Genomic DNA, 27,591 nt, shown 5'->3' on the forward strand with positions numbered 1-27,591 from the left:
GAGAGCTGTACATACTGCCCATATGAAGGCAGCAGAATGCAGCTTGTATCAAACATCAGGTGAACTAAAGTTACATGGCATGACATATTTATCACCATTACCTGTGACTGCTTCAGCAGGGAAAGTCTATTACTATAAATTACTGTCTTTTGGATAAATATGCCATCTTTTACACCATGACTGATATTACAAAAAAGCACACTTTTTCATACCTTGCTCTAAACCTCTACCTTCAACAAATACAGAATTTTGTACTGTATAAGCTGTGAAACAAGCAAATGTTTTGTTGCAATTTGTATTTTTGCAAGCAATTCTACTCTACCCCTGTTTTATAGCTGCAAAACTGTCTTTTACCCCTTAAATTAATAATGTAATTCATTTTGATTTGGCTATACAGTTCATTACAAAGTCACTCCTGAAAAAGGATTCACTGGCCACGGGGAATCTGCTAGACATACAACACTGACAGGGAAGTCTGCTAGACATACAACACTGAAATACATCAATAAATGTGAATTGTGTATAATGTTCAGAAGCAAATCCCACTTGCCATTTGTACATTTAGTTTGTTATTTTATGAAGAACACAATCACAAACATCTTGCAAATTACTACAGAAAATTTACAACATGCATATATACACAATACCACACCAAAAAGCCTTCTTGAAATTGCTAAAATACTCTCAAATTATCTAACAGTGAACTAGAATTTCTGTGCACTGCCATACAGCATTTCAAATGAAATCACTTCTTGTAGGAGAATTCCAATTCATTTTAAATTTCTTCTTTTTTGAAAAGGCAAGGTAGCATCTGTTCTCAAAAACAAATCACAACTACAGTAAATGCACAAAAGGAATACATATAAAAATAGTGTTGTAAGTCAGTTAAACAAAACCTATCAGCTATTTGTAAAATAATCATCCTTTTTTCCTTATTCACCCATCACTGCACTTGTGCTGAATATGTATCATTTATCAAGTAGCTGCAGAGCCCCTCAGCAGCAGCTCTGTCTCAGATGTGGTCTAAATGAACACGGACGATCATGTGAGATCCTGCTAAGCAGTGACGTTCATTTCTGCTCTGTCAGAAGACAGCGTCTGTCAAAGCTCACATTTAAACTGTTGCCTTCCTGTGCAGTAGCAAAGGAGAAGTGGAAGCTGCAGAGGTTGGACCCTGTCACTGTCTTTCAGGTAGTCCGCTACTCTACATGCTTCCTGGAGCTGCCTAGCAACACAGAGGAAGGGACCTAATTTCCAGGATTACACCCAGGATAGTGGGACTGCTGCATTCACACAGTAGCTAAACAGTCTGCTGCTCAGCAGTGCCACTGACGGAATGGATTCAGCATGGAAAATACAAGGCTTCATTATCTGACAAGAACAGCTGGCTACAAAGCATCTTTTGTAGAAAACACCAAGTAGAAAAATGTGAACAAAGTAAAGGCCACAGGGCTTTTGTTCCAAAGAGGCAAATCAAGTGAGTAGAAAAAGAAGCAGAGGAACATACACCGCGATGAGCAGACATATGGGAAAATTAAGCAGAGGAAGAAGGAGACTGTTGGGGGATGTGCACATGTTTGCAATCAGCATCTTTTCTGCTGGAGTGATGGCGTGCCACAATCTTATTTGCAGCAGGATAAACCTACTTGGACCATATATGGCCTGAAAATAAAGGTACGTTAAAAAAAAAAAAAAAAACTTAAGTGCAGTTACTGCTTATTCCTTTATCATCTCCACTATGAATGGAGACTCCCCATCTCTGCACAGTCTGACCGCTGAGGGTAATCTCAGATCACTTTACTTGTTTCAGGCTAAGGGTTTAGGGGGTGGGGGTTAAGCTTGTATTTAACTCAATGTTGACTTTCTTTAGCCGAGGCAGGTAACATTCAATACATAAATGCATGTCTGGCATACTGCACTGCCATATACTCCTCCCCGCTCATGCAGACATTTAAAAAACTTTAAGCTGCATTCCTAAAATGCAGGATCACAGAAATCAACATTAAGATGCACTTCTAGTTTTAAATTAGGTCAAACTTAATCCTTATCTTAATGGATCCCCTAAGTAATGACAAAACCACTTAATGCTAAAGACTGCCAGCCCTGAACCAGCACAACATACCGCACAATTCAACTGCAATGGTTAATAAGTGCCTCTAATTCAGCTGACATGCGTTTTGCTACATAAAAGTACTTGCATGAAATGCAAGCCGTAAGACTAATAATGTCAGCAACATCTAGTAAGAACACAAAAAATATTAAGATGCAGTCCAATTAACAAATACACTTAAACATGCAGTGAACCACTGTGTCTAAAAGGAAGGCAGAGTAGATAGCCTCTCCAGATGATGTGCTTCAAATTTATCATCCTATGGTTGTACATATCTGTAAATCAGAAACAGTAAAATTTAGTGACAGCAACATTAAGCATTCTCTAGTTATTTCAAGTATCAAATGTAGCAATTAAGTGCAGAGCATATTTATGTTTTGTGATAATACAGGACAAGGAACTGCAAATAAATAAGAAAAAAATTAAGGAAGGAAGAGAGATGCTCAGTATTATGACTTCTAACAAAAAGCAAACAAAGATGGAAAGATATAAACCAACATAACCATGAAACAAAAGAAATCAACAAAAAGCTCCTAGCTAAACTATAATAAAGAAAAATACTACAAGCCTTAGAAATCCAGTGTTAAGTAAATAAATTCCCCTCAAAATGAAAATTGATTAACATTGGCCATTTCTGCAAATTACCTTAGTGGTACTTCACAATTCAGAGGTGTACTAAATGGACTGAAAAATGTTCAAATTGTGGTTACATCTCCAGTGCACAGGATCACTGCAAGCTTAAACATACTGCATTTGGAGACAGGAAGCTGTACACACTTCAACTGGATTCATGGAGGGAAATTAACTATTTTTGTGACCAAAAAAATTAACCGACCCTGTATCTGCACAGCAGTGTGCAACTCTTTCTACCACATTTTAACCACTGCTACTTCAATAGGCCCACTACTGCCAGATAATGCTCCAACACATCCATCTAGTTTCCTAAAGCAAAAAAATGTACTTAAATATTCACATATGAAGATGTTTCCATCACTTAAACATGTCCACACTGCAACTACTGCCCTCACATCAAAGGAAAACAGTTTTGAAAACTTCTGCCACCTTTAGTGCAGATCAACAATTATAACTTGGATTACAGTTTTATTGATTTCATATACAACATATGGCCAACAGCAAAATAACATCCCATCAAGAAAAAAAAAAAGGTAAGAATATCAGAACTGTTATCAACACCTATCTGCATTCCATGCAAGAAGCCCATTTTTGAACCTTTAACACATAACAGGTAAAATGTTAGACAACAGTTAAAGCAGCTGTTGCATACTGAATAAATTAAGAATATAATGAAGAATAAGGGGCCCACCATGGGAATATGGTAAGAAATGGAATCACAAGTGTGAATGACCAGAAATATGATCATACAGGTCTATGAAATGTCTATGTTCACGCCAGCAAACTATTTTAGACAATAACTTAAAAAACTTAAGTGATCTGGTGAAACCTGTGTGAAACATTCTATGAAAACACTGATTTTATTAGTGTGCCTTGATTTATAAAGTTAAGCCCTTCAGTTATAAAATGTTAGTTGATCGCAAATCAATGCTGCACTGAATTCTGGGATATAAACATGTACAGGTGACACATACACGTGTATATATACACAAAATGAAATTGTATTCTTACTATAAAATGCAGTATTTAGCACACCAAGCTGCCACTTTTAAAGCTATTCAACTGCATCTCAATTTGTTTCACTTTGTTTAGCACTTCGGCTTGTATGTCCACTTACCAGCATTTTTAAAAATTATTTTCAAATTCGTAACAAGCATTAAATTCAAGTATGCAATTTTAGTATGCATGCAAACTCGGAGCCAGAAAAATGCAAATGCCATGAATCTGAACTTTACATAAAATGGACTTCCAAAAATTGGATTTCTGGAAGCACTTGGTTTATCCCACAGCAGTTTAACACATTATGCAGCATTAATGTAGAAAAATGGGAAAATAAACTGATACTGTGTGCGCGTGCATACATTTATATTCATCTCTGTTAATCAGCTAAGACAACTTAAAATTAAGTGACATTTTCAGGAAAGATTCAAGTGCTTTGAGAAGATCAAATGACTTTCAGAATTGAGCAATATGAATTGAAAGCTTTGTGACTCAAATCTTAGTATTTATACTGCAGCTTTAACTACTGAGGCTGTACCAGGGACAAATAACTAACAAGAAAACTACAACCAAAACATTGTGGTGTGTAATAACACAATTAACTCCAGTGTGACAACTGCTATATTACTGTTATGCCATATTTGTTACATTAACTACATAATCCTATAAACATCAAATATGCAGGCAGTTTCTGAACCTTCAACACTTTCCCCACAGCCTAGACTTAACAGTAAACAATGTTTCTAAGCGTAACACTAGCAAATGCAATCATTAATAGCAAGTATTTGAAACAACTAACTCAGGTTCTGCAAATGAAGTTTGACTTGTGATACAAGATACGCAGGGGAAACCCAAGTAATCACAACAAAAGTGTTTGTGGTACAGATGAAGCGATATGCTTGAAGCAGAAATGGACATCTCTTCAATGTGTAACACTGACCTTTAATCCTCCCTCCCCAAAACAGAGGAATCACAGTCTAATAAATTAAAAATGGTGCATGTCTAAGGGTAACACTACAGAACACAAAAACTGCTTGACACGTGACTTGCAAACACCACATTACATTAAGGCCAGTCAGGCTAAATGAAAACTAAGTTTTACTCTACAAGAATACAAAATCTCTTCACACCCACATAACGACTTTGTAAAACAAAACAATTACAAGCCAGTTAGAAATGGCCATATAAACACATGCCTACACTCTAGCAAATTACAGCTGCATTGCCACTAGAGGGCACAACGGAGAGCTTCTTCACTTGTTTACATGAGCAATGCAGCTCAAAGACATTTCGGACATCAGCTACCAAAATAACTCTTGCTTAAACGAATAGATATATTTTACTCAACTCTGCTACAGGCACTTCTGGATATTCTAATGCTTTATTACTTTGTCATTCTAAAAGTAATCATGTAAACAAATATTTCTGAAAAGTTAGGCTCAAAGTCCACAGGCGAGCTGCTCACCAGGAAACGTTTCCATGTTTTAAAATAGCTACTTGTTAAACATTCTGAGATCAAAGGTCAATCTAGCTTCATCATCTCATCTTTCACTACTACTACTGTTAATTGTCCCAAAACTGTTAATGTTTAATACAATATGCAGCAGACGCAGTGAAAGAGAAGCTGTGAAAAACTCATGCAATTCCACTTTTACTACTACTTTCAAAATAATTCTTTGTATTTTGTACAACTTAAAATTTCACATAAACAGATTGCAACTCTTAACAAAAGTCACTGTACAACTCAAACTGTACAGCTTACACTATGACATCACAGACAAATAATAGCAAAGTGAAACTTACAAACCATTCAACTGTCCTATATCTGTATGTACGACCCTTAACGTTTCACTGAATTAGAAATGCAGAGTTAAGATAAACTTTGCTGCCATGTTTGTAACTTGAGACTGCAGACATAAGTAACCAAGAAGCAACTATACATTCACTTTTAACACTGGTCATATATTCCACTCACCATTTAAAACAAATAAAATTACTCTGCATTTACTTTGAAGATGTGCTGTGTGGTCCATTACTAACCAGAGTACCTTGTTTAAAGGCAATAATTAAGGATGAACAGGAAGTAGTGCTTTTTAAGTGTCCAGCAACACAGAATCATAATTCCCTGTGAAAAGACTTTGTAAGGCCACATCGTCATCTTCAACAAGACCATATTCCAGTTTACAATACTGTTCCGGAACACTAATAAATTATAGCATGGTTTATCAAGGCTGCAGAACACAGCATTAATTACAATTATGGGAGTTCAGCTCAGTAGACCCTTTTTTCCATATCTGCAACTTATGCTACACAAGTAGCATGTAAGAATGCTATCAGAACATGAACTGCAGCACATCACTAAGCATTTTTCCCAAAACGTGATTTAAATGAAAAGCAGAACTACACTTTACCCATAAGTAAAACAACCTGTTTTAGCACTGAAAGAGGAAATGGGGACTTCAGGAGGGGTAGCAGCTCAGACCCTGTGAGAAATAGCTGCTCATGTTAAAATACTTTCAGTGGGTAAAAAAAAAAAGTGCATTTCATCACATCACAGCAGGTGCTGCCTAAATAAAACCATTATATCATGCTACAAAACATGTTTACATACTTGTTAATGTACAGCTATTACAATAACATTACAATATTTGTTTCTACTGGGTTTCCTTTTAAAACACTCCCTCACCATGTTGAAAGAATACAACTTTTCATCAATTAACAATTACAAAAAGATAAATCTATCACAAATTCTACACCTAAATTGGGAACTGACTTTTTCCTTTAACTTCCATGGTTACAAACATGAAGATGCATTTGACATGCTCCTATATTGCTACCCACCCAAAACAGACCATCAAACCCAATAACTTCTTGCTACTCTCCATTAAGCCTGTTGCCCTTTCTCAACCCAAACATCATAAAGTCAACACCTGCACTCCATAAGATACCATGAAAGTGTTACTTGTTCTTCCTCCAGTCAAGTTCCTCAAACACGCCACTACTTTCAAATTAATTATATCAATTCCACACAGTACAAACAGTGGAAATATAATACTTAAGGATAGACAGCTTAAGTGAAGCTATTACCAAAAAACTCTTTGTAAACTGTTGTATAACAAAAAGCAGGGCAACTGATCACAGCAGTTAGTCATAACACTGCAATATTTCTGAATACAGCAGATGTTGTTTTGGATAAAGGCATCCCCTTCATATACATGCATGACAGGGTACTTCCCATTTCAATGGTTTAGCTGAGCAGTAAAATATACTCCAGTATGGATTATTGTAGAGTTTTCCAGATTTCATAACCAATTCTCAGAAACCTATTCCAGGGGATGCGCTACAGTTTTTACAACAAAGCTCTTGACTACAGATAGATGTACCATTTCTTGGGGTTAATTGCTAAATTAATACTTTAAAAGCGCTTAATGACTCCCAGAGTACAGCATCTGGGTGCATCTAGCAGCTTGTACCACTGTGTCAGACACATCATACTGCTATAGTGATTACCTTATTTATTTTGTTAGCACTACAACAACTCACTCTCTTCTGGCACAAGCTGTGCAAAAAATACATATATATCCTAATGCAAAGTGTTGGAGGATGCTCCACTAAAACTAAAACTCAGATTTTATGTTGTTTTTAACAGATATATTGATTCCATAGTGTAAGAAACTACAGAAAAAATAATCTATTGATCATTCACCCATTTATCGGGTTTAGCAGCAAAAGATATTAAAAACTGAAAGCCTCTGAAAGGGTTGCGTTACACATGGTGTGAGTTTCTTTGTTTGTAAATTCTGTTTACTGCAGTTTGCCGTATTTAGTACTTCCTTGCTAGACACAGGGTCACACTATGTAAGACTGCTGTGTTCTGCCTGTCATAGTTCATACTTTTCTCTACTGTTGTGCAGTGGTAAGGGGGTGCAAACGACAGCTTCCAAATGTCAGGTGCAGGGGGGGGCTGCCACCTGCAAAAACAATTTAGATATTTCTCTTTATTGCTTACAACCAATGTTTTTAGGAACATCCATACAGCTTAATTTATTCAACCACACCAATCAGCAGCAGTCTGAAACAGTTTTCTGTTTAAAAACAACTCCAGTATAATTAATTTATTTTGAAGAATAAGGAAACCCCACAGCCAAGGCATGCCCAAAAACAGGAATAGCATACAATGAGCTGCATTTAACTGAGCAGAATTGTTGCCAATTTTTAAAAATGCATAACTGGTTTTTGCTTTCTTCTTACTCGATTTGAACTGTCATACAGACCAGTTGCACATGGTCTGCTTCCTTTTCATTTCCGATTTTATTGAGAATAACATACAGAACTGGGATTAAAAATTTCTTCAGCCAGCAAAGTTTCACAGTGTATTTGCATGTCACCTTATGCCTTTTTTATTCCATAAATTACTATTCATCTTCAACAAAATCAAAATGACAAGTAATTCCTAGTATCCACCCCCCACTCCCCAGTTTTTGCCTGCAAAAATGACAAATATGACAATGGCTCCTAACCTTGCCCACAATGCTACTTAAATTCCAAAGGCAAAAGCTAGCCATACAATGCAGTCCTGACATATATAAAGTCATTATTACAGCTCATAACAGCATTCTCCCCAAAAACCTTCCTACCTTAAGGGAAAACAATGAATAGATCTCTGAAAGTAAAAGGTACATTTTGTGTCATAAAACACTGTGCTTATTAAGTACTTGCCCAGTCAAAACAATGCGAGTTTTTTTTTTTTTAAATATAAAATAAATGCACATATTAATGGTCAAAGGTGACAGCACCTTAAAAACTATGTAATCACTGAGTATAGAAGGAGGTACAGTTCACTGCTGGAAGTTTACCATAAAGTACTGACGTATTCCACAAGCACATTGGGGGGGTGCCTTTCTTATTTAAAAGACAGATGGATACTGCAAGCTATGACTTGCTCACACTACTTATCAAACTAAGTTTAAAACAAGCTGCTTAAGGCCAGTCTGAAAAATAATTTATTATAAAGCTTTGCATAAACCTGTTGACATGATCAAGTTTTGAACAATCAGAAGAGAACTAAAGAACAAGTGATGGAAAAGCACCACGTTTGGACAGTGGTGTGTATCTGCCATCTAGTGATTATGACACAAAATGTCAGTACAACACATGTACTGATGATAAATTGCTTACAGTTAGTGAATCGAAACAGTTTTCTACCTTATGGGCATGTAAAACGGGTACTGATTGTCTAGCAAACCTATGTGCAGTAGAGGTGCTTGTGCACAAAACTACCCAGAGCAATATGCTGCTGCGATGTCATGCACCCGCAGCAATGTGCTGCTGTGATGTCATGTACCCGCAGCAATGTGCTGCTGTGATGTCATGGACCCGCAGCAACGTGCTGCTGCATCAAATGCCCAAAGCAATGTCCTGTAATGACATTTACCCAGAGTAATGTGCTGTTGGTGTTCTATACCCCATTTGATGGAACAATCTTAAGTAATAAACTCTCCCTCAACATACAACTCAAAGAAACCCATCCTCTCGCCATTCCACAATACATATTTGCTCTTCTGCCTTCACATGGTGTAAAATTAAAAGTTCTCTCAATGATTTAAAAGCCCACAGATTCTCTGTTCAAGCTCTGAACTCCTGCCTAAGACATCCTTGCTTAATGTAAAACCACCTTCATTTATTCTGCCATTCATTTTCCATAGTTACATCAGGATGGTTTCAAACAACTTTTTTTTTCAACACTTTTCTCTGAAACCATCTCCACATAATCTGGAAGTACTGCAACATTTTCTAAGGTGTGGGTTGTTTGGGACAACAGACAGGTGTCTACCCCTAGTTTTTGTCCCTCTAGCTAGTAAGGGGAGGGAGAGTGAGATGTATGGCCCAGTCACAAAAATATACACAAATGAAACAGCACTTCATTTTAGAAGTTTACTCATTTTACAGAATTTCTCAGCAAAACATTAATGTTTTATAATACACTGTACATAAGCCTCTAATGCCTGCAAGTCTTTTTACCATCTGTTTAACTGACTTCCTGTTATCACCTGCATATTGTACTATATTATATTATATATTATTTTTACATAATTAGTCCAGATACTTGCTAGGGTATATAGCAATCATAAAGATTACTTTGTTTTCCTGGTGTTGTCAACAAAGTGTTTGCTCACCTGTCTGAAAACCCTTGGGTCAGAAAGTAATTTACACCAAAATGAAAACTGCAAATGTAGTTCCTTAATGCAATGCAATACTAAATGACAGAATTGTGAGATCCATTTTAATTAATGCAATGTAAAGCTAATTGACATAATTATGTGATCCATTTTAATAAATAAAAAAAAAGGGGGGGGGGAATTGCCACAGTGAACATTTAGGCTAATTTCAACTGGATACTTCCAAAAGAAAAATATATGAAATGCAGTACCTGCAACAATACAGCACTGCAGTCACAATGAGGTCGGGCAGGCCTCATCGTCTGCCCAATGATACACTGCAACTAGGATGAAACAACAAATATAAAGTAGCTAAAACCATAGTTCCTGATGTATGGCAGAAAAGCTAGTTTTGGCAACTCACTCTCCAGGTCATTTTTAACTTGTTTTCTTAATATATACCGAACAAAAATTAATGTAGGTTTAATTAGGCAAGTAGTGAGTGTATTTTTTAATTAACATTTTGGCCCTCATGGAGCAGACTATCAGCTGCCTGCTGATATTCCTCCTTTATCTCAGATGCCAAAAGTCACTCCTGGCTTCCCCAGGACCCAACTGAAAACTCTCCCATTACAGCATCATAATCAAGGTCACAGGATTTTTATATATTTTTTTTAATTTCTATGCCCTATCCATTTCCTTGCTTCGCTGCTCGATATGCAATGACAAAAGATTTCATAGATGAAAACCAGTGTTAGTGTATGCCTACCGTACTTGCAAGAATGAGATGGATGCAATACTCTTGGTTAATGCCACAAGAGCTGGTCATCTTTATTTAAGTCTCCGGCACCCCAGGATAGGTAAGCTAGTGAAATACCACTGTCTTTCCCATTCACCCTTCCTTGCAGATGGACCCTCAACGGCCAGGCTAACCCAGGTTGCCAAACTTCATAATTATTTTTATGAGTGTTACTGGAATTCCAAAGCCTATGGCATTGAATTATTGGGTTTGCCTACAGAACAATTTTAGTTTAGTACCTGTAAGTCAGTATCTTTAGACATACACTCAATAGCTAATAGTGCCCCTGAAGCACACATGTAAATCACCTGAGAAAACAACATAGGAAAGGGAAGCACAACAAGCGGAGCTCTACGAAATCTTACAAAAGCTGCATCCTGGAACAGAAAATGTTAGCCAAAGAATCCTTGCTCATCTGAAACACCCAGCTTTTTACTTCCAGCCAAACAATTGTAGTACATAGCATGGGACCGGTCCCTAAGGCTAAGAAACAAGGGCAATTTGTACATAAGAGAAACCAGAGCTGGTGGTGACTACAAAGGTTTGCTGGAATAATGACACAGAAAAAGTGTCTATTTCACTATTTGCAACTATATAAACTAAGAGGACAAGAGGAATTAGAAAGTCCAGTTAGCCACAAAAGTAAGCAATAATGAAGAATAGATACACAAAAGCACAAGGAAAACCAGGAAAACTGCAGCTTATTCATTTTTTACAGCAGCTTAAGGGAAGTACTATGGTAAAATGACAGGACAGTAGCATGCCCTTAACTACCAGCAAATGGTGAAAAACAGAGTAAGAATGTGAAAGAAAAATGTCCTGTAGTGACAAAGGAGTTTCAATACTAAGTTCCTAGTTAAAGGGGAGCATACCAAAAGAGCCACAATGCATGACTAGTGAAAGAATCATGTGGTGACAAATACTGGTCAGTCTGCACATCACAAAGGATGGCCACCACTGCAAACATCCCAATGACAAGTAAGACAGGGACCAACAACCCTGCACCACTATCACAAGCTGCCTCAGGGCACAATTCAGAATGCTGTGGGAGCAAGGGAAACAGGTTATATTGCTGCAAAGGAGTCCCTACTGTCTAAACAACTGAAAAGTACAACTACAATATAATACTGTACCAGGGTGGGGGGAAGGGTCTGTAGTCAAGTCTCAAAATAGTTCTCTATAGGACAGATAAGACAAAAAGATGGCGTAAAACCACCACTCAAACTGCCCTTTACCAAGAGTATTAACTCAAATATGCTTTCATCACCATCAGATTCAATGGCTCATACAACAGCATTTTTCATATCTCTCAACTGTCCAGATTTTTGCCTCATTTTGTTTCTTGTAAAATGTGCGGTATTCTGGCAAATCTAGGAGGACTGAATTCACTAAATGACAGATACTTGAGTTTCAGACTTCATGTCCTTCAGAAAATGGATAACACACAATATTTTATTCTAGCAATTTTCTAAATTTATAAGAGCACTATTTAAACTGTACTGATTTGTGGGCCATTTGACACGCCCCCCCATTAGTTTTGGCTTTGTCCAGATTTTATGTGGTACAAGGTTGAGTGGTAAGGCATTATTTATACAATGGGATTTGTCTGTACTGTGCACAGGGAATGAGTCTAAATTAAGGCCATTCGTAGCTTATGTAATATCTGTCTGCAAAAGTAGGTCATTCAAACACGACAATATTCTACTACACCAATTCTATTCTGTACATACATCTGCAGCGCCAAAGGACAAGTACACATGACCTGTGCTTTCTGCAGCTGTACTGCTTCAAAACTGCAAACCTCCAGTTACTGGTCCACACACTACAGGCAGCTGAAGCAGGAACGTGATTTTTTTTAATGCTGAGTGCCATAATACACTACTAATAATAAAAGAAGGACAAAGGCACCACCAAAAATCACACTGTACCTGACACATACATGCACAACTGAAGTATGTTTGAAGATGTTAGTAACAGCAATATCTGCTTCAATGACAAATGTACCAACCAACTAGAGTATGCACAGAAAATCACTGCAAAATTGTGCACGGTCTGCTTTTCTGACTAGCTTTCTGGACAGAAGCATTAAGCTGACACAACTCAACATTAACTTTACAGCAGCTTCTCATAACTCATGCACTGTATTTTTTTTTAAACTGTACAGGGAAGCCAGAAAATTTTTAAAAACAAATTCTAAAGAGCACCATCTCCTACAATAGACAAGAGGGGAAAATGCAGTGCGGAGTACCTGACACAAACATGCAATACTGTTAAAGCATGTTTGAAGAGGGTAGTAACAGCAATATCTGCTTCAACAAATTCGCCAATCAACTAGAGTACACACAGGGAATCACTGCATAACTGTGCACCGTCTGCTTTTGTGACTACCTTTCTGGACAGAAGCGTTGAGCTGACACTACTAGACATGCACTTTACAGCAGCTTCTCATAACTCATGCACTTTTTTATTTTTTACACTGTACAGGGAAACTAGAAAAATCTTAAAAACAAATTCTAATGAACACCATCTCCCAGCTACAAGAGGGAAAAATGCAGTGCAGAGTACCTAATAATTCAAAGTAATCCCCAAATACTGATGCACCAGAACTTTTTTTTTTGGTACTATCTGGTATTGTGAATTTTAACTACAGACAGGCATCTTCAGGTGACCTTTCTCGACTCATTATGCAAATAACCAATAGCATTCCTTTAAAGTACTATATGACAAACATGAATGGTGAAAGAGTAATGTACTGTATAACACTGGAAGAAGTCCGTTCTATTTTCTGTTGCACTTCTTGCAAATATAAGTAAAAAAAAAAAAAAAAAAAACTCTGCAGTGTCACTAGTTTGACAATTTAGGGATTTGTCAGCCAGTGACAGTGTGCATGAAACACAAAACTGAAGGAATGGTCAAGTTGCAGTTTCACCACTCCAGCACAATTGCAAGCCGCCAAGTACCAACATTTTAATTTTTTTTTTTTTTTTTTTTACATATACACATTTTTGATCTGTGTGATGTCATCCTCCCAGACAACACTCGTATGTCATAAGTAATCAACACAAACTACAGTCTGTTCGCTCTAAACTGCACAGTTGACCTTATCTTACCTGACGCTGCAGAACTTAAGCAGCCAATTTCTACAGTTGCTTAACTGCCCTGCATAGCTCAGAAAAGGGAAGTATAACTATGACAATTCATAACTACATCATAAGGCCACACTTCCAGTCCTTCTGCACTGACAGATGACATGAAACAACAGGACAAATGTTAAGGGGTAGATTATCAACAGATGTGCGATTACAAAAAAAAATCTCAATATCATGACATAAAAGGGGTTAAAAAGCTATATTTTATTATATTAGCCAGGTTCAGTACACATCACTCTTGTGGGCTGTTTGACTGCAAGCATATTTTGTCAATAATAAGCTGATAAGAGGGGCTATGTTCGATCTTGGGCTGAAAATTTTACCCTGTGGTAAGGGGTACACTTAAGACAATGAAATTTTACCGTTCCTTATTTTTACATAAAAGGTGGCCTGTTAGCTATTATTCAAAGTGCCTAGCAATTTATTTCAGCACAGCAAGTATGAAAATGCTTAATTAAATCTGGCATTTTTACATTATAAGGAAGGCATTCTGCTACAATAACAAGTTTGTTTGTACTTGTTTTGGCCTTGTGTTGCTTCTGAATTCCTCTCAAGTTTTTGTTTTCCTTATCATACACAAATAACCGTCTCTGGTCAGTGTCTACACCCAATAACCAGCAGTTTTAGAAAACCTAATCAGAAGACACTGTATATTTTTGTACTATGTAGGCTCCAGTAATTGGCAAGCATCAGTAATGAATACGTTCAGCACTTTAGAGTGCAAGTTTGTTGTAGATATCTGTGAATCAAACAGATGTTCAAAATGATGGGAATAACAGTTACAGGTGGTCATTCTCTAAAGGCCAGATATGCATCAGAAGTAGCACCACAAACCAAACATAAAAACCTTAGGATTACATGTCTTAAGTGTTTAAACAAGCATTGGATTACAACAAAGACCAAGACTGTAGCAAGCTCATGCATCGCCTGAACCTGGCCTTTTTACAGCACAGAGGCAGCAACCATGAAACAGAAGAAATCTGCCCTTTAAAGAAAACACATTTTGACAATCTCCGTATAAGAATAAATTAATTCTAGATTTTGAGAGCAAACCCAGTAATGTGACACACTAAATGCAGTTTAAAAATCCACTCTTTACGGTTTAAAACTTAAAATTTAGGGAAATAATTATGTTTTCCCCACAAGAACTACAGTTCTACAAAATGGCAGGAGGAGAAATTGACTGCAGAAAGCTGAAAGTCCAGGTCACTTGAACTGTTCCCAAACAAAATTTAACAACTCCCAGCAACTTATGTCTAGGTAAGAGAGAATTTTATATGTTTGACCGAGTAATATATTTGGAATCTATTTAATCAGCAACATCTGGTCAAATCAAACTTGGGGTGTGTGTGTGTGTGTGTGTGTGTGTGTGTGTTTTATCACATCTCAGGCAGGAAACAGTTGTGTCAATTAGTCCTGAGTGGGGGAGGGGGTGATTAAACAGTCCTAAGAAACTACTAAAATGATAATCAGAAAAAATTCATACTTGACTGGAATTTTATACTTCATTAATGTGGGTCTCAAAGAAAAACTGGCTATAATGATCACAATGCTTAAATGCACATAAGGTGTGGTGTACTTTTCTGAAATATGCTTTACGGCTTAACAGAGCAACCTTGTAGTAAATCGGTGGCATATGTTTAGAAAAACTTCAGTTAGTTCTTACAAACCCTGGAAGAAGTCAGATTATGTTAAAAAATGTTCCATGGTCTTGGACAGTGGAAGACCTTAGCTGCTCTGATCCTGAATGCTGATGCATATTAGAATTAGACAAGCATCCTATATAACATAACAAATGCTTGTGTACAAAAGCAGGACAGATGATGCTCTCCAATTGTTGCTAACAGGTGTCAAAGATGCCTCTGTATATCAGTTCTACTTGTAACTGCAAACAAACATTAACACTAACCAGCAGTGGCCAGTCCAGTGAGAAAGACAAGGCATTTGTTCTTATGTTAGTATAACCTTAATAGCAGCCTTGGCATCTATGGGACATATCAGAGAAGGAAGGGAGGCAACTGAATTGTGGACTGGCTAACGTTTGTCAAGGGGAAGGTAACGGTTCAGTCCTGTATTAGGCATTTGGTCAGAGAATGGGTACATACACAGTGATAGTATATTTTCTCATTTGTATTGTAGAGTTCAAAAGACTGATGCAGATTTTCAAGCACGTCGGATAGTGCTTGCTACAGCAACCCATTACATGTGCCCCAAGGTCAGTAACAGGACATCACTTGGCATTATCAAAGTGCCTCAAAGAAGTACTTCCAAGACCTGTGTATGACAACAGTGTCCCCACCTCTACTGTCAGCCATAAGGACTAGTAAATCAGACTTATTGCAGTGGGAAAAGAAGGACTGGGGTAAAGGGCTACAGTGGAGGACCTGCTACATGGCAAGGAAGGAAGGCGAAAAATGACAGCCAAAAACACAGTCAAAAGTGCAGGATAATAAACAGATAGTAAGGGCTTGTATTAAACCTAAGTGGAGCAAAATATGAAAATGGCCTTGTGTACTCAGCATGAAACATTATTCACTAGATAAATTCCATTTTTTTATGTACATTGTCAAAAATTTTGAAATGTTAACACTGCATTTTGCAAGAATTTATTTTACCTTCTTATACTGACAACTGTTTTTCTCTTTATTGTAGTTCCTACAAAAAGATACAACATAAACACTGGAATGCCTGGGCTACAAAAATTCTAACCAAGGATTACACTGGCTTACAAAGTTCAAGAACCTATGCTTGGTACCATGTCTTCACGCATGCACCTGCACTTTAGTTTCGAAATTCTCTTGCAGCGGCTCAGTTTGGACATGTTACTAAAGACGAACACTGAAAAATAGCACTCCATCTCAAAAGGGAAAACATCCCACTTCACTTTTAACTTGCAATCCATTGCTGGATATGTAAACATGATTCAGTGGAGAAGACGTCACTGCTGCCTTGTAAAAATAACATGGAACGGAAAGCGCTCCCTCTTTCGCACCCATCTCATTGGGCTGTTCTCACTCGTGTTTCTATTTGCAATGTTTTTGCTCTTTAACCACCATGACTGGCTGCCAGGCAGAGCAGGCTTTCGAGAGAATCCAGTTGCATACACTGTGCAAGGACTTCGGTCTCCGAAAAGTGAAACAAATCATAGTTCCCTGCGAAATATATGGAAGGAACTGCCACTTCAAACTATAAAGCCTCAGAATTCTAATTCCAACAACACTGAACTGTCACCTCAAGGAGTTACTGGATTAGAGAACACACTCCGTGCAAACGGAAGCATACAAAATGACAAAGGTACAGGATACCCCATCCAACACCATTATCAATATATCATTAATGAGCCAGACAAATGCAAGGATAAAAATCCTTTTCTAATACTATTAATTGCTGCTGAGCCAGGTCAAGTAGAAGCCAGACAAGCCATAAGACAAACGTGGGGAAATGAAAGTCTGGCACCAGGTATTCGGATTGTTCGTATTTTTCTACTGGGCCTCAGCAGTAAGCAAAGTCGGTACCTTCAGCGTGCTATATCAGCAGAAAGCAAACAATACCATGACATAATTCAGCAGGAATATTATGATACATATTACAATCTCACAATTAAAACTCTCATGGGTATGAACTGGGTTGCAACTTTCTGTCCTCATGTCTCATATGTGATGAAAACAGATAGCGATATGTTTGTTAACACTGAATATTTAATAAACAAGCTTCTAAAACCTGAACTAGCTCCTCGACACAACTACTTTACTGGATACCTGATGCGAGGATATGCACCTAATCGCAACAAAGACAGCAAATGGTACATGCCACCTGAACTGTACCCAAGTGAGCGTTACCCTGTATTCTGCTCAGGAACTGGCTATGTCTTCTCAGGAGATCTGGCAGAGAAGATATTTAAAGTTTCACTAAGCATCAGACGCTTGCACTTGGAGGATGTGTATGTTGGAATCTGTCTAGCCAAGCTACGCATCGATCCTGTACCTCCGCCAAATGAATTTGTCTTCAATCACTGGCGAGTTTCTTACTCCAGCTGTAAATATAGCCACCTAATTACCTCCCATCAGTTCCAGCCTAATGACTTGATTAAATACTGGAACCACCTACAACAAAATAAGCACAATGCCTGTGCCAATATGGCAAAAGAGAAAAATGGCAGGTATCGCCAACGGAAACTGCACTAAAAGGACTCTAGCACTGTTGCAGAACATTCAAATGTGCAATGTGTAAATATTAATACAGCATGTACAGTGGCAATGGGTAAAATGAATGGAAGCAAATCATATGGAGAAGGGAAATTATTTTTTTAATATTTAATGCATTTGTTGGGGAAGGGGAAAAGCAATTTATGGAAAAAGGGTCCACATAACAATGAAAAAACAGACAGTAATACTGGAATTTTCTGTGTTATGTGCAATAACAAGCATGCACACTATGGTGGTACAGTTGCTATTTTATGTGCCAATAAAATACAATTAAGCAAAAGCAACTGTTTGAAATTATTTTAGTAGCAAGTACAAACGATGAATATTAATCAAAATAATATAGTGCGTTATGAACTCAAGTCCAGTGTTAATTTCCTAAAAGATTTCAAATGCCCCCAAATTATCACAGCCTCATTTCAGTAATTACTTGAGATTATCACAAAGTGAAATTTAGCATTGTAGTACAAAATTAACACAATGAAGATTTAAATGTAGTCTCCTTGGGTATGACATGATGTACAGTTGCCTATATGAAACAAAATGACACTTTTTTGTTTTCACCCTTAGTATCAGAAGACCTTGATATTGTGTCTCAAGGCCCACTGCAGCTGAACATGTGCAGAAGTTTACGTAGTCCTCACAGAGCTTTACACATCACACACAACTACTTGTGTGTCAATCTTTTGGTCCACCTATGTGGCTTAAACAGCCAGGAAATGCTGGACCACATGGGACAAAACTTGACTGTTATGCACTAATATAGTACATTTTGCCAACCTATGCTAAAACTGAGACCTCCAGTGCACAGTTATAAAGAGTGAGAGATGCAGCATCCATTAGCAAATGTCACAGCTCCAGATTTTGTTTAAAGCATGAACGTCTAAAATGGTACAGATTCTAGTTTCTATCATCTTTGTAACATACACGTGGTTTGCTTTTCAAAAAATTTATTAAGCTCAGCAGTTTTGCTTACGCAAATTAAGAATGTGCTACATACATCACTGTTTTACAGAAATAAAGTACAGTTGTGTACACTTACCATAAATATAGATGTTCGGAGTGTATTCACTGTTGCAGTCATTATATTTGGGTTATCTGCTTGCAGTAGCCCTCAGTCGGCCTGATTAATAAAGTCTTGGGTCCTACGTCTGTTGCTGTCTCTTCTGTGATGTCAGGTCGTTAGGGGTATAAAACATGCAGCCAACGTCATTACACGTGTTTTTCTTGCACCAGATGTCAGGTGCCTCCCTAATGGTGAGCAATTAAATCTATAAATATAAAAGGTTATACTTCAAACAAAGAAGCAAATGCACCAAAAAGCTTTTAAGCACTGAAAAGGAGGGAAGAGGTATAGCCAAAAAAAGTCAGGGGGCTTGAGGGAGGGTAAGCAGGACTGCAACAGTGAATACACTCGAACATCTACATTTATGGTAAGTGTACACAACTGTACTATGTTCTTCATGTTTCACTGTTGCAGTCATTACATTTGGGTAGATTCCCAAAGCAATGGTTGGGAGGAGGAATTTATATAGCATTAGGGCCAGCTATAAGGCCCTGCAAGACAGCAGTGGCAAAGCCAGCTCTGGAGTTAGAGAATATTGGCAAATGATAATGCTTGGTGAAAGTATGTACAGAACTCCAGGTAGCAGCCTCTAGGATGTCCCTGGTAGGAGCACCTCTGAGAAAGGCTGCAGAAGTAGATGCTGCCCTGGTGGAGTGAGATCTGATCCCCTGGGGGATAGGTTTTCCATGGTGCTTATAGTAGAAATTAATGCAATAGCTTATCCATTTAGAAATGGTTGGTTTTGAAATAGCCTCCCCCTCTGCCCCTGCAGGAAATGCTACCAGCAGTTGTTCTGACTTTCTTCAAGGTTTAGTCCTGTCCAAGTAGAATCTAAGTTGTCTGTGCACATCCAAGGAATGCAGAATTCTTTCCCCTTTGTTCTGTGGACTGGGAAAAATGTTGGCAAATGAATGGACTGATTAAGAGTCACACTGGATACCACCTTGGGCATGAAGGATGGATTGGTCCTGAGTGACACCCTGTCCGCATGAAAGATGATGAAAGGCTCCACTGCCACAAGAAACTGTAATTCAAATATCCTTCTAGCTGAAGTGATTGCTAAAATGAAGGCTATTTTCCAAGAAAGAAATTTTAAGTCTGCAGTAGCAACTGGCTCGAAAGGAGGTAGAGTGAGTTTCTCCAATACAAAGTTAAGGTCCCAGGTATGGGGTTGGAGCTCTCCTGGGTGGTCTCAAGTTTTTGGCCCCTCTGAGGTATTGCTTGAGCAGAGGATGAGAGAAGAGGGGAGGTTCTGTGTTATAATGAGCCGAAATGGCTGAGGCGTGGATTTTAATGGAGGAAAAAGACAGGCCCTTGTGAAACATCTCAGTTAAGTATTGCAAAATCTGAGGTAAGTTAGGCACTGCTGTGCTCATCCCTTGAGAATGGTTCCAGGCACAGAATCTTTTCCATTTGTCAGCATAAGGTTTTCTAGTACTAGGCCTCCTTGCCTCTAAGATGGCATTCATCACAGGTTTGCTGAGGGATGAAAAGGGTGAATTTAAGTTATTAGCCAGGCTGCAAGGTTCACAGTTGGAAGCTGAGGGTGCAGAAAATGGTTCTCCTGCTGGGACAGCAAGGAAGGGGTCTGAGGCAGGTGCCATGGAGATAACTGACACACTATGCAGGAGGGGGTACACCAGTGTTGGTGCGGCCAGTCTGGAGCAATCAAGATCATCCTTGGTTTGTTCTGTTTGACTTTTAGTAGAACTTTGGAGAGCAGAGGCAGCGGGGGGAAGGCGTACACTGATAGGTTTTCCAGCTGAAGGACAGAGCATCCACTTTCCAGGCTTGTTTGTGGGGATTCCTTGTGCAAAACTTGTCCAACTGGTAGTTCTGGGGGGAGGCAAATAGATCTATGTTTGGGCTCCCCCATTCGCTTGTCAACATGTTGAAAATCCTTGGTTCCAGTTTCCACTCGTGTGGGTCCATGAGTTTTCTGCTTAGTCCATCTGCCAGTGTATTTAGTTTTCCTGGCAGGAATTGAGCTTGTAGGTACACTTGGTAGCTCAAGGCTGTGTTCCACAATGCCATGGCTAGTCTGCAGAGGGGGTATGAATGTGTACCCCCCCCCCTGCTTGTTTATGTACCACATAACCTTGGTGTTGTCCATCTTTACCATTAGTTGTCCTGGAAGAATGTAGTCCTTGAAGGCTGTCAAGAGCATTCTGTACAGCTAACATTTCTTTTTGATTGATATGTGGGTGCATTTGACTTGGGTTCCATTTGCCCTGAATGCACTTCCCTGCCAGGTGAGCCCCCCATGCATAGTCTGATGCATCTGTTGTTAGGGTTTGGGTGGCAGGGGATAGTGTGAATGGTAGTCCCTTGATTTGGTGGCAGGCCTCTGCCCACCAGAGGAACTCTAGGCGTAGGCAAGGTATGATAGGAATCTTTGTTTCCAAGCTGTGAGAATATTGACTCCATAGGCTTTTTATATACCACAGTAGTTTACTCATATGCAGTCTTGCATATGGAATTAGAAGAATGCAGGAGGCCAGGAACCCCAAGGCTTGCAGTATTTGTCTTGCAGATAGCAGGGTTTTTGTGGCTACTTGTTTGAAATAGGTTACCAAATGAATTTGCTTTTCTGGCGTAGGGTAAAGCATCTGGGCAGTTGTATTCAAGCTTGCACCCAGGAATGCAATCTGTTGAGAGGGTACCAGCTGTGATTTCTTTTCGTTTATGGAGTACCCTAGACAAGTTGGAACCCTTTTTACAAACACCAGATGATTTATAAGTATGGCCTGGTTTTCTGCCTGAATTAGACAATCGTCCAGATATGGATATATTTGAATTTTTCTTTGCCTGCAAAATGCAATTACTGGAGCCAGGCACTTTGTGAATACACTGGGCGCAATAGACAAGCCAAAGGGCAGTGCAGAGAACTCAAAGCGTGCATCCTGCTTTGAAGCGTAGGTATCTTCTGCAAGATTCCCTGATTGGGATGTGCAGGTATGCTTCTTTTAAATCTAGTGCTGCCAACCAGGTGTCTTTGCCTAGCATAGGAAGTAATTGATGAAGAGTCAGCATCTTGAATTTTGGAATCTCCAGAAAGGTGTTTAGAGTAGACCGGTCCAGGATTGGACGTCATGATTTGTCTTTTCTGGGTACCAGAAAAAGTCATGAAATTTTGTCCATTTTCCTCTTCTGGTACCAGTTGAATAGTCCCCATGCTTAAGAGAGAAAGTACTTGTTTTTGTGCCTCTGCCCACTGATTTGGGGGCAGGTCTAGCCACCCATTTGGTGTTGGCAATGTGTGGAAATGAAATCTGTATCCCTGGGACACAATTTAAAACCCATTTGTCCTGGGTTAGGAGTTCCCAGTTCTTTGCATGAAGAGCAATTATTCCCCCCAAAGAGGCGGTCAAAAGATAAGTGCTTGGAAATTTTAAAAGGAAGTCATTGAGACCGTTTACCATAGGGGGGTGTCTTATTTCCAGATTAAGAAGTGGAGGCCCCCCACTGCTTGGTTCTGAGAGTCCCCTGGGACTGAAACCTGGGTTTTTTGCTGTCTCTGGGTTTGGCTTGAGAAGACCTGGAAGGGACCGGAAAGGACCAATTCTTAGTAGGACAGTGCCTACTAAATCTCTGAGGTTGCACTTGTAAAAATATCTTTAACAGTTTGCATAGATTTAGCAATACCTTCCATCTTTTTAAGGACTTCTTCAGCCTTGTTGCCAAACAGACTGTCCTGATTTATAGGAGCATCCAACAATTTAGCTTTAACATGATCGCTTGGCTTCCCCTGATAAGCATTATAAGGTCGTCCGCCATTTTAAGCATTTGAGACTGAGGCAAGGAAGCAGGTGCCTGAGATTAGGTCGTCGGCTTCTTAGGTGTGGTTCGTACCCTGGGTCTTAGAAACTTGGTAGTTTTTGAAAGAACGGTAGATGCAGAAGTCGGTTTGTGTCGAGAATCAGTAGTGCGAAGTACTTCCTTGGAAGCTGGTGCCTGCTCAGCGGCACCGGACCCATCCAAGGTAGAGACAACCACAGGATCCTTAAATCGATGAAGAGTTTTGCGGCATACCAGACTCCAAAAGGGTCTCGGTAGTGGCCTGCGAATCCACAAAAGTGGGCAACAGGGGCTGCAAAAGTGCCTCACTGAGGACCGGAGAACTGATAACTAGCTTAAAGGAAGCAGAGTCAGTAAGTTTGGACCTGTGCAGTCTGTGTCTGTCTTTATCCTTACATTTTTTCGGAAGATCTGCTGTCGGATGGCTTACCAAAGCCATATTGGAATTCGAGGAATGAGAGCGAAAATATCTAGCTACAAAAGACGAGGGAGATTGTGGTTTGGGCCTAGACAAGTGACGCACTAGGAATGAAAGTCCCGGTGTGCTACCTGCTTTCCACAGGTGAGACAATTAACTTTTTCTGACATCAGTTAGTGCAAGAAAAAAGGATACCCAATGGGGTACTTAACTTTCGAAGACTTCAACTTCAATTCGGAAACGAAACTCAGGTAGCGGCCGACCTGCACTCTGCGAACTGCTTCAGGCTCTGCAGCAAGAAAGACTGATGTGATGGCGTCAGCTGCCTTCTTTTATACTCCTGACGACCCGACGTCAGTCTTCAAGCGACAGCAACCGATGCAGAAATACTAAGTCTCTGGTATTCAGGCCGGTCGAGGGCTACCCGAGCAGGGATAACCCAAATGTGTTGACTACAACAGTGAAACATGAAGTACAGTTTTGTACCTACCATAAATGTAGATGTTGGAGTGTATACCCTGCTGCAGTCATCACACTTGGGTTATCCTGTCATCAGGCGGTCCCCATAGTCGGCCTGAATTCCAAAGTCTTGGTCCAGCGTCGGTTGCTGTCGCTTCTTCCCTGACGTCAGTGGTATATAGGATGCATCCGACGCCATTTTCTTCAGTTTTTCTTGCCCCAGATGTCAGGTGCCCCCCCCCCCCCCAAAATGGTGGTCATAAAAGTTTAGCACAAACAAAACATCCCTCCAGCTATAAGCAAATACACCACAAAGGTAGTATCAGAGTTTAAGGCATTGAAAGGTTTTAGTTAGGTCAGAGGGGATGGAGGGAGGGTAACCTGGACTGCAGCAGGGTGGGGAACATCTACATTTATCTTGGGTACAAAATTGTACTATGTTCATCGTGTTACCCTGCTGCAGTCACCACACTTGGGCAGAATCCCAAAGCTAAGGAAGGGAGGTGGAGTCAAACAGGGTTAGAGGAGGCTAGAAGGCCCTGCAGAACTGCAGTGGCGAAGCCAGCTCTAGTCTTAGAGTAAAGTGGTAAGTGATGGTGTTTGGTGAAGGTGTGTATTGAACACTAAGTTGCAGCTTCCAAAATATCCTTGGTTGGTACCCCCCTGAGGAAGGCTGTAAATGTAGCTGCTGCCCTAGTAGAGTGGGGCCTTATGCTAGCAGGAACTGGTTTTCCATGGTGGGTGTAGCAAAAACGAATGCAATGTCCTACCCATTTGGAAATGGTCTGTTTTGATATAGCCTTTCCTTGTGAAGCTGCAGCATAGGATACAAAGAGCTGGTAAGATTTTCTGAAAACCTTAGTTTTATCCAAGTAGTAACATAGTTGCATGTGAATGTCCGAGTGCAAGAGTCTTTCTCCTTTGTTCTGTGGATTTGGAAAGAAGGTGGGTAAAATTGATGGTTTGATTTAGAGCCACACTGGATACCACCTTAGGCATAAAGGAGGGGTTAGTTTGTAGAGAAACTCTGTCTTGATGAAAAATGAGGAAAGGCTCTACTGCCATTAGTGCTTGAAGCTCTGAGACTCTTCTGGCTGAAGTTATTGCTAGCATCAGGGCAGTCTTCCATGATATAAACTTTAAGTCAGCTGAGAAAGCTGGCTCAAAAGGAGGTACCGTAAGGATTTCCAGAACAAAATTTAGGTCCCAGGTTGGCGTAGGTGCTCTCCTGGGGGGCCTAATGTTTTTGGCCCCTCTGGGAAACTGCCTTAGCAGCGGATGTGAAAATAAGGGAGGATCCGTGTTGTAGTGGGCTGAAATAGCTGAGGCGTGGATTTTAATAGATGAAAAAGAAAGTCCTTTGTGTAATCTGATGTGGCTGAAGGGTATCTTGGCCTTCACCTTGGTTTCAGGCGCAAAATCTTTTCAATTTGTCCGAGTAGGCCTTCCTGGTGCTGGGCCTCCTGGCTTCCAGAATAACATCCATAACAGCTTGAGGAAGAGGAGCTGGCTGGTTGCTTAGGTGATTTGCCATGCAGCCAAATTTAAGGTTTTGAGCTGGCTGTGTAGAATCTGACTGTCTTGCTGTGTGAGCAAATGAGAAATTTCTGGTAAAATCCAAGGTGGGCCCTGGGTCATATACCTTAGTAGTGGGTACCAGTGCTGGCGTGGCCAGTCTGGGGCTATGAGTATCACTCTGGGTCTCTCCATCCTGACTTTCAGCAGCACCTTTGTGAGAAGGGGCAATGGAGGGAAGGCATATACGGTCATGTTTTTCCAACTGAATGAGAGTGCGTCCACTTTCCAAGCTTGATGGTGAAATGTCCTTGTACAAAATTTTGTTAGCTGATAGTTTTGAGGGCTGGCAAACAGGTCTATGTCTGGGTGCCCCTATTTTCGAGTTATCATTGCAAATACTTGTGGATCCAGTTTCCACTCGTGGGGATCCATGATGTTTCTGCTTAGGTCGTCTGCCAATGTGTTCTTTTTTCCTGGCAGGAATTGAGCTTGTAGCTGAACTTGGTAAGCCAGTGCTGTGTTCCAGATGGTCACTGCTTGCCCGCATAGAGGTTAGGAGTGTGTACCCCCTTGTTTGTTTATGTACTACATTACTGTGGTGTTGTCAGTCCTTACTGTAAGCTGCCCTGGATGTAAGAGGTCCATGAAGGCTGTCAGGGCATTCTGTACAGCTAGCATTTCTTTTTGATTGATGTGCAGATTCCTTTGATCTGCAGTCCATATGCCTTGAACGCACCGTCCTGCCATGTGTGCCCCCCAGGCATAGTCAGATGCATCTGTTGTCACAGTTTGCCTGGCTGGGGGCAAGGTGAAAGGCTGACCCTTGTTGAGGTGACATGCCTGTGACCACCAGAGAAACTCTTGCTGAAGGCAGGGAATGAGAGATATCATTGTGTCCAAGCTGTGGCTGTGTTGAGTCCATACGCTTTTTAGGTACCACTGTAATTTCCTCATATGCAGTTTTGCAAATGGTATTAGTAGTATGCAAGATACCATGAAGCCCAAGGCCTGCAAAATTTTTCTTGCAGGGAGTTGGGTCTTTGTTGCCATTGTTTTGAAGTATTGAGTCAGTTGTAGTTGTTTGTCTGGCATCAGATAAGCCATCTGGGCCGTTGTATTCAAGCTGGCACCCAGGAATTCATATTTTGTGAGGGTACTAGTTTTGATTTCTTTTCGTTTACTGTTTACCCCAGGCAACTTAGAAGGTGTTTTGCAAAAGCCAGATGTTGTAAGAGGATGTCCTTGCTTTCTGCTTGGATGAGGCAGTCGTCCAGGTATGGGTATATTTTAATTTCTCTTTGTCTACAGTATGCAATTACTGGTGCCAGGCATTTTGTGAAGACCCTGGGCACAGTGGATAAGCCAAAGGGCAGTGCAGAGAATTGGTAATGGGTTGAACCTGCAATGAAACGGAGGTATCTTCTGCAATTTTGTCTGATAGGGACATGCAGGTATGCCTCCTTGAGGTCCAACGTTACTAGCCATGCTTTCCTGCCCAACATGGGAAGAAGCTGCTATAGTGTTAGCATTTTGAATTTGGGTACTTGTAAGTAGGTGTTTAGAATTGAAAGCTCCAGAATGGGTCTCCAAGCATTGTCCTTTCTGGGGACTACAAAAAGCCTTGAGTAAAATCCTTGGCCTTGCTCCCGTGTAGGTACCAGTTGAATGGCTCTCATGTCCATGAGAGCTGCAATTTGTTTTTGTGCCTCTGCCCATTGATTTTGTGGCAGGTTCGGCATTCTTCTTATTGTTGGCAAGGTGTGGAAATGGAATCTGTATCCTTGTGAAATAATGTCCAGGACCCATTTGTCCTTTGTGACGATGCGACAGTTGTCTATAAAAAGTGCTAATTTTCCTCCCAAGGGAGATGCCAAGAGAGTTTTGCTTGGCAATTTGAGATTTAAGTCATTGTGTTTGCCTTGTAGTAGTTTGGGCCCTGTCTTCTCCTCCCTTCTGTGTTGCAGAGCCCCACTGTCGAGGTTTGTAATGGGTTTGTGCTTGTCCTCTGCCTCTTGGGCGTCGGTACTTACCCCTCTGTAGGCGTCTGTATTTACCCCTCTGTGGTCTGTCAGTAGCTGGAAAGGACCAATTTTTGTTGGCCAATTTCTGCTGAAGCGTGGGGGCTGAACCTGTAAGAAATCTTTGACCGTCTGCATAGATTTTGCCTTATCCTCCATTTTCTTTAAAACTTCTTCTGCTTTAACCCCAAATATGACATCCTGCTGTAAGGGAGCATCTAGTAACTTTGCTTTAACATGATCAGGCAGAGTTTGTTCCTTTAC

At 40.0% G+C, this 27,591-nt stretch overlaps 2 protein-coding genes across 2 annotated transcripts in view; one reads left to right on the plus strand and one right to left on the minus strand.

Moving 5' to 3' along the window:
* The window catches only part of CDC73 (cell division cycle 73), a 2,122,897-nt gene that overhangs the window by 1,228,337 nt on the left and 866,969 nt on the right, over positions 1-27,591 (minus strand). The window lies entirely within an intron of this gene.
* B3GALT2 (beta-1,3-galactosyltransferase 2) lies at positions 1,072-18,333 on the plus strand. Its single transcript, XM_044085322.1, has 2 exons — positions 1,072-1,674; positions 16,501-18,333. Exon 2 carries the CDS (start codon positions 16,767-16,769, stop codon positions 18,030-18,032), a length of 1,266 nt encoding a protein of 421 aa, XP_043941257.1. The 5' UTR covers positions 1,072-1,674; positions 16,501-16,766; the 3' UTR covers positions 18,033-18,333.

Source organism: Protopterus annectens, chromosome 10.part0, assembly GCF_019279795.1.
Source record: "Protopterus annectens isolate FY-2018-M chromosome 10.part0, PAN1.0, whole genome shotgun sequence".
NCBI lineage: Eukaryota > Metazoa > Chordata > Ceratodontiformes > Protopteridae > Protopterus > Protopterus annectens.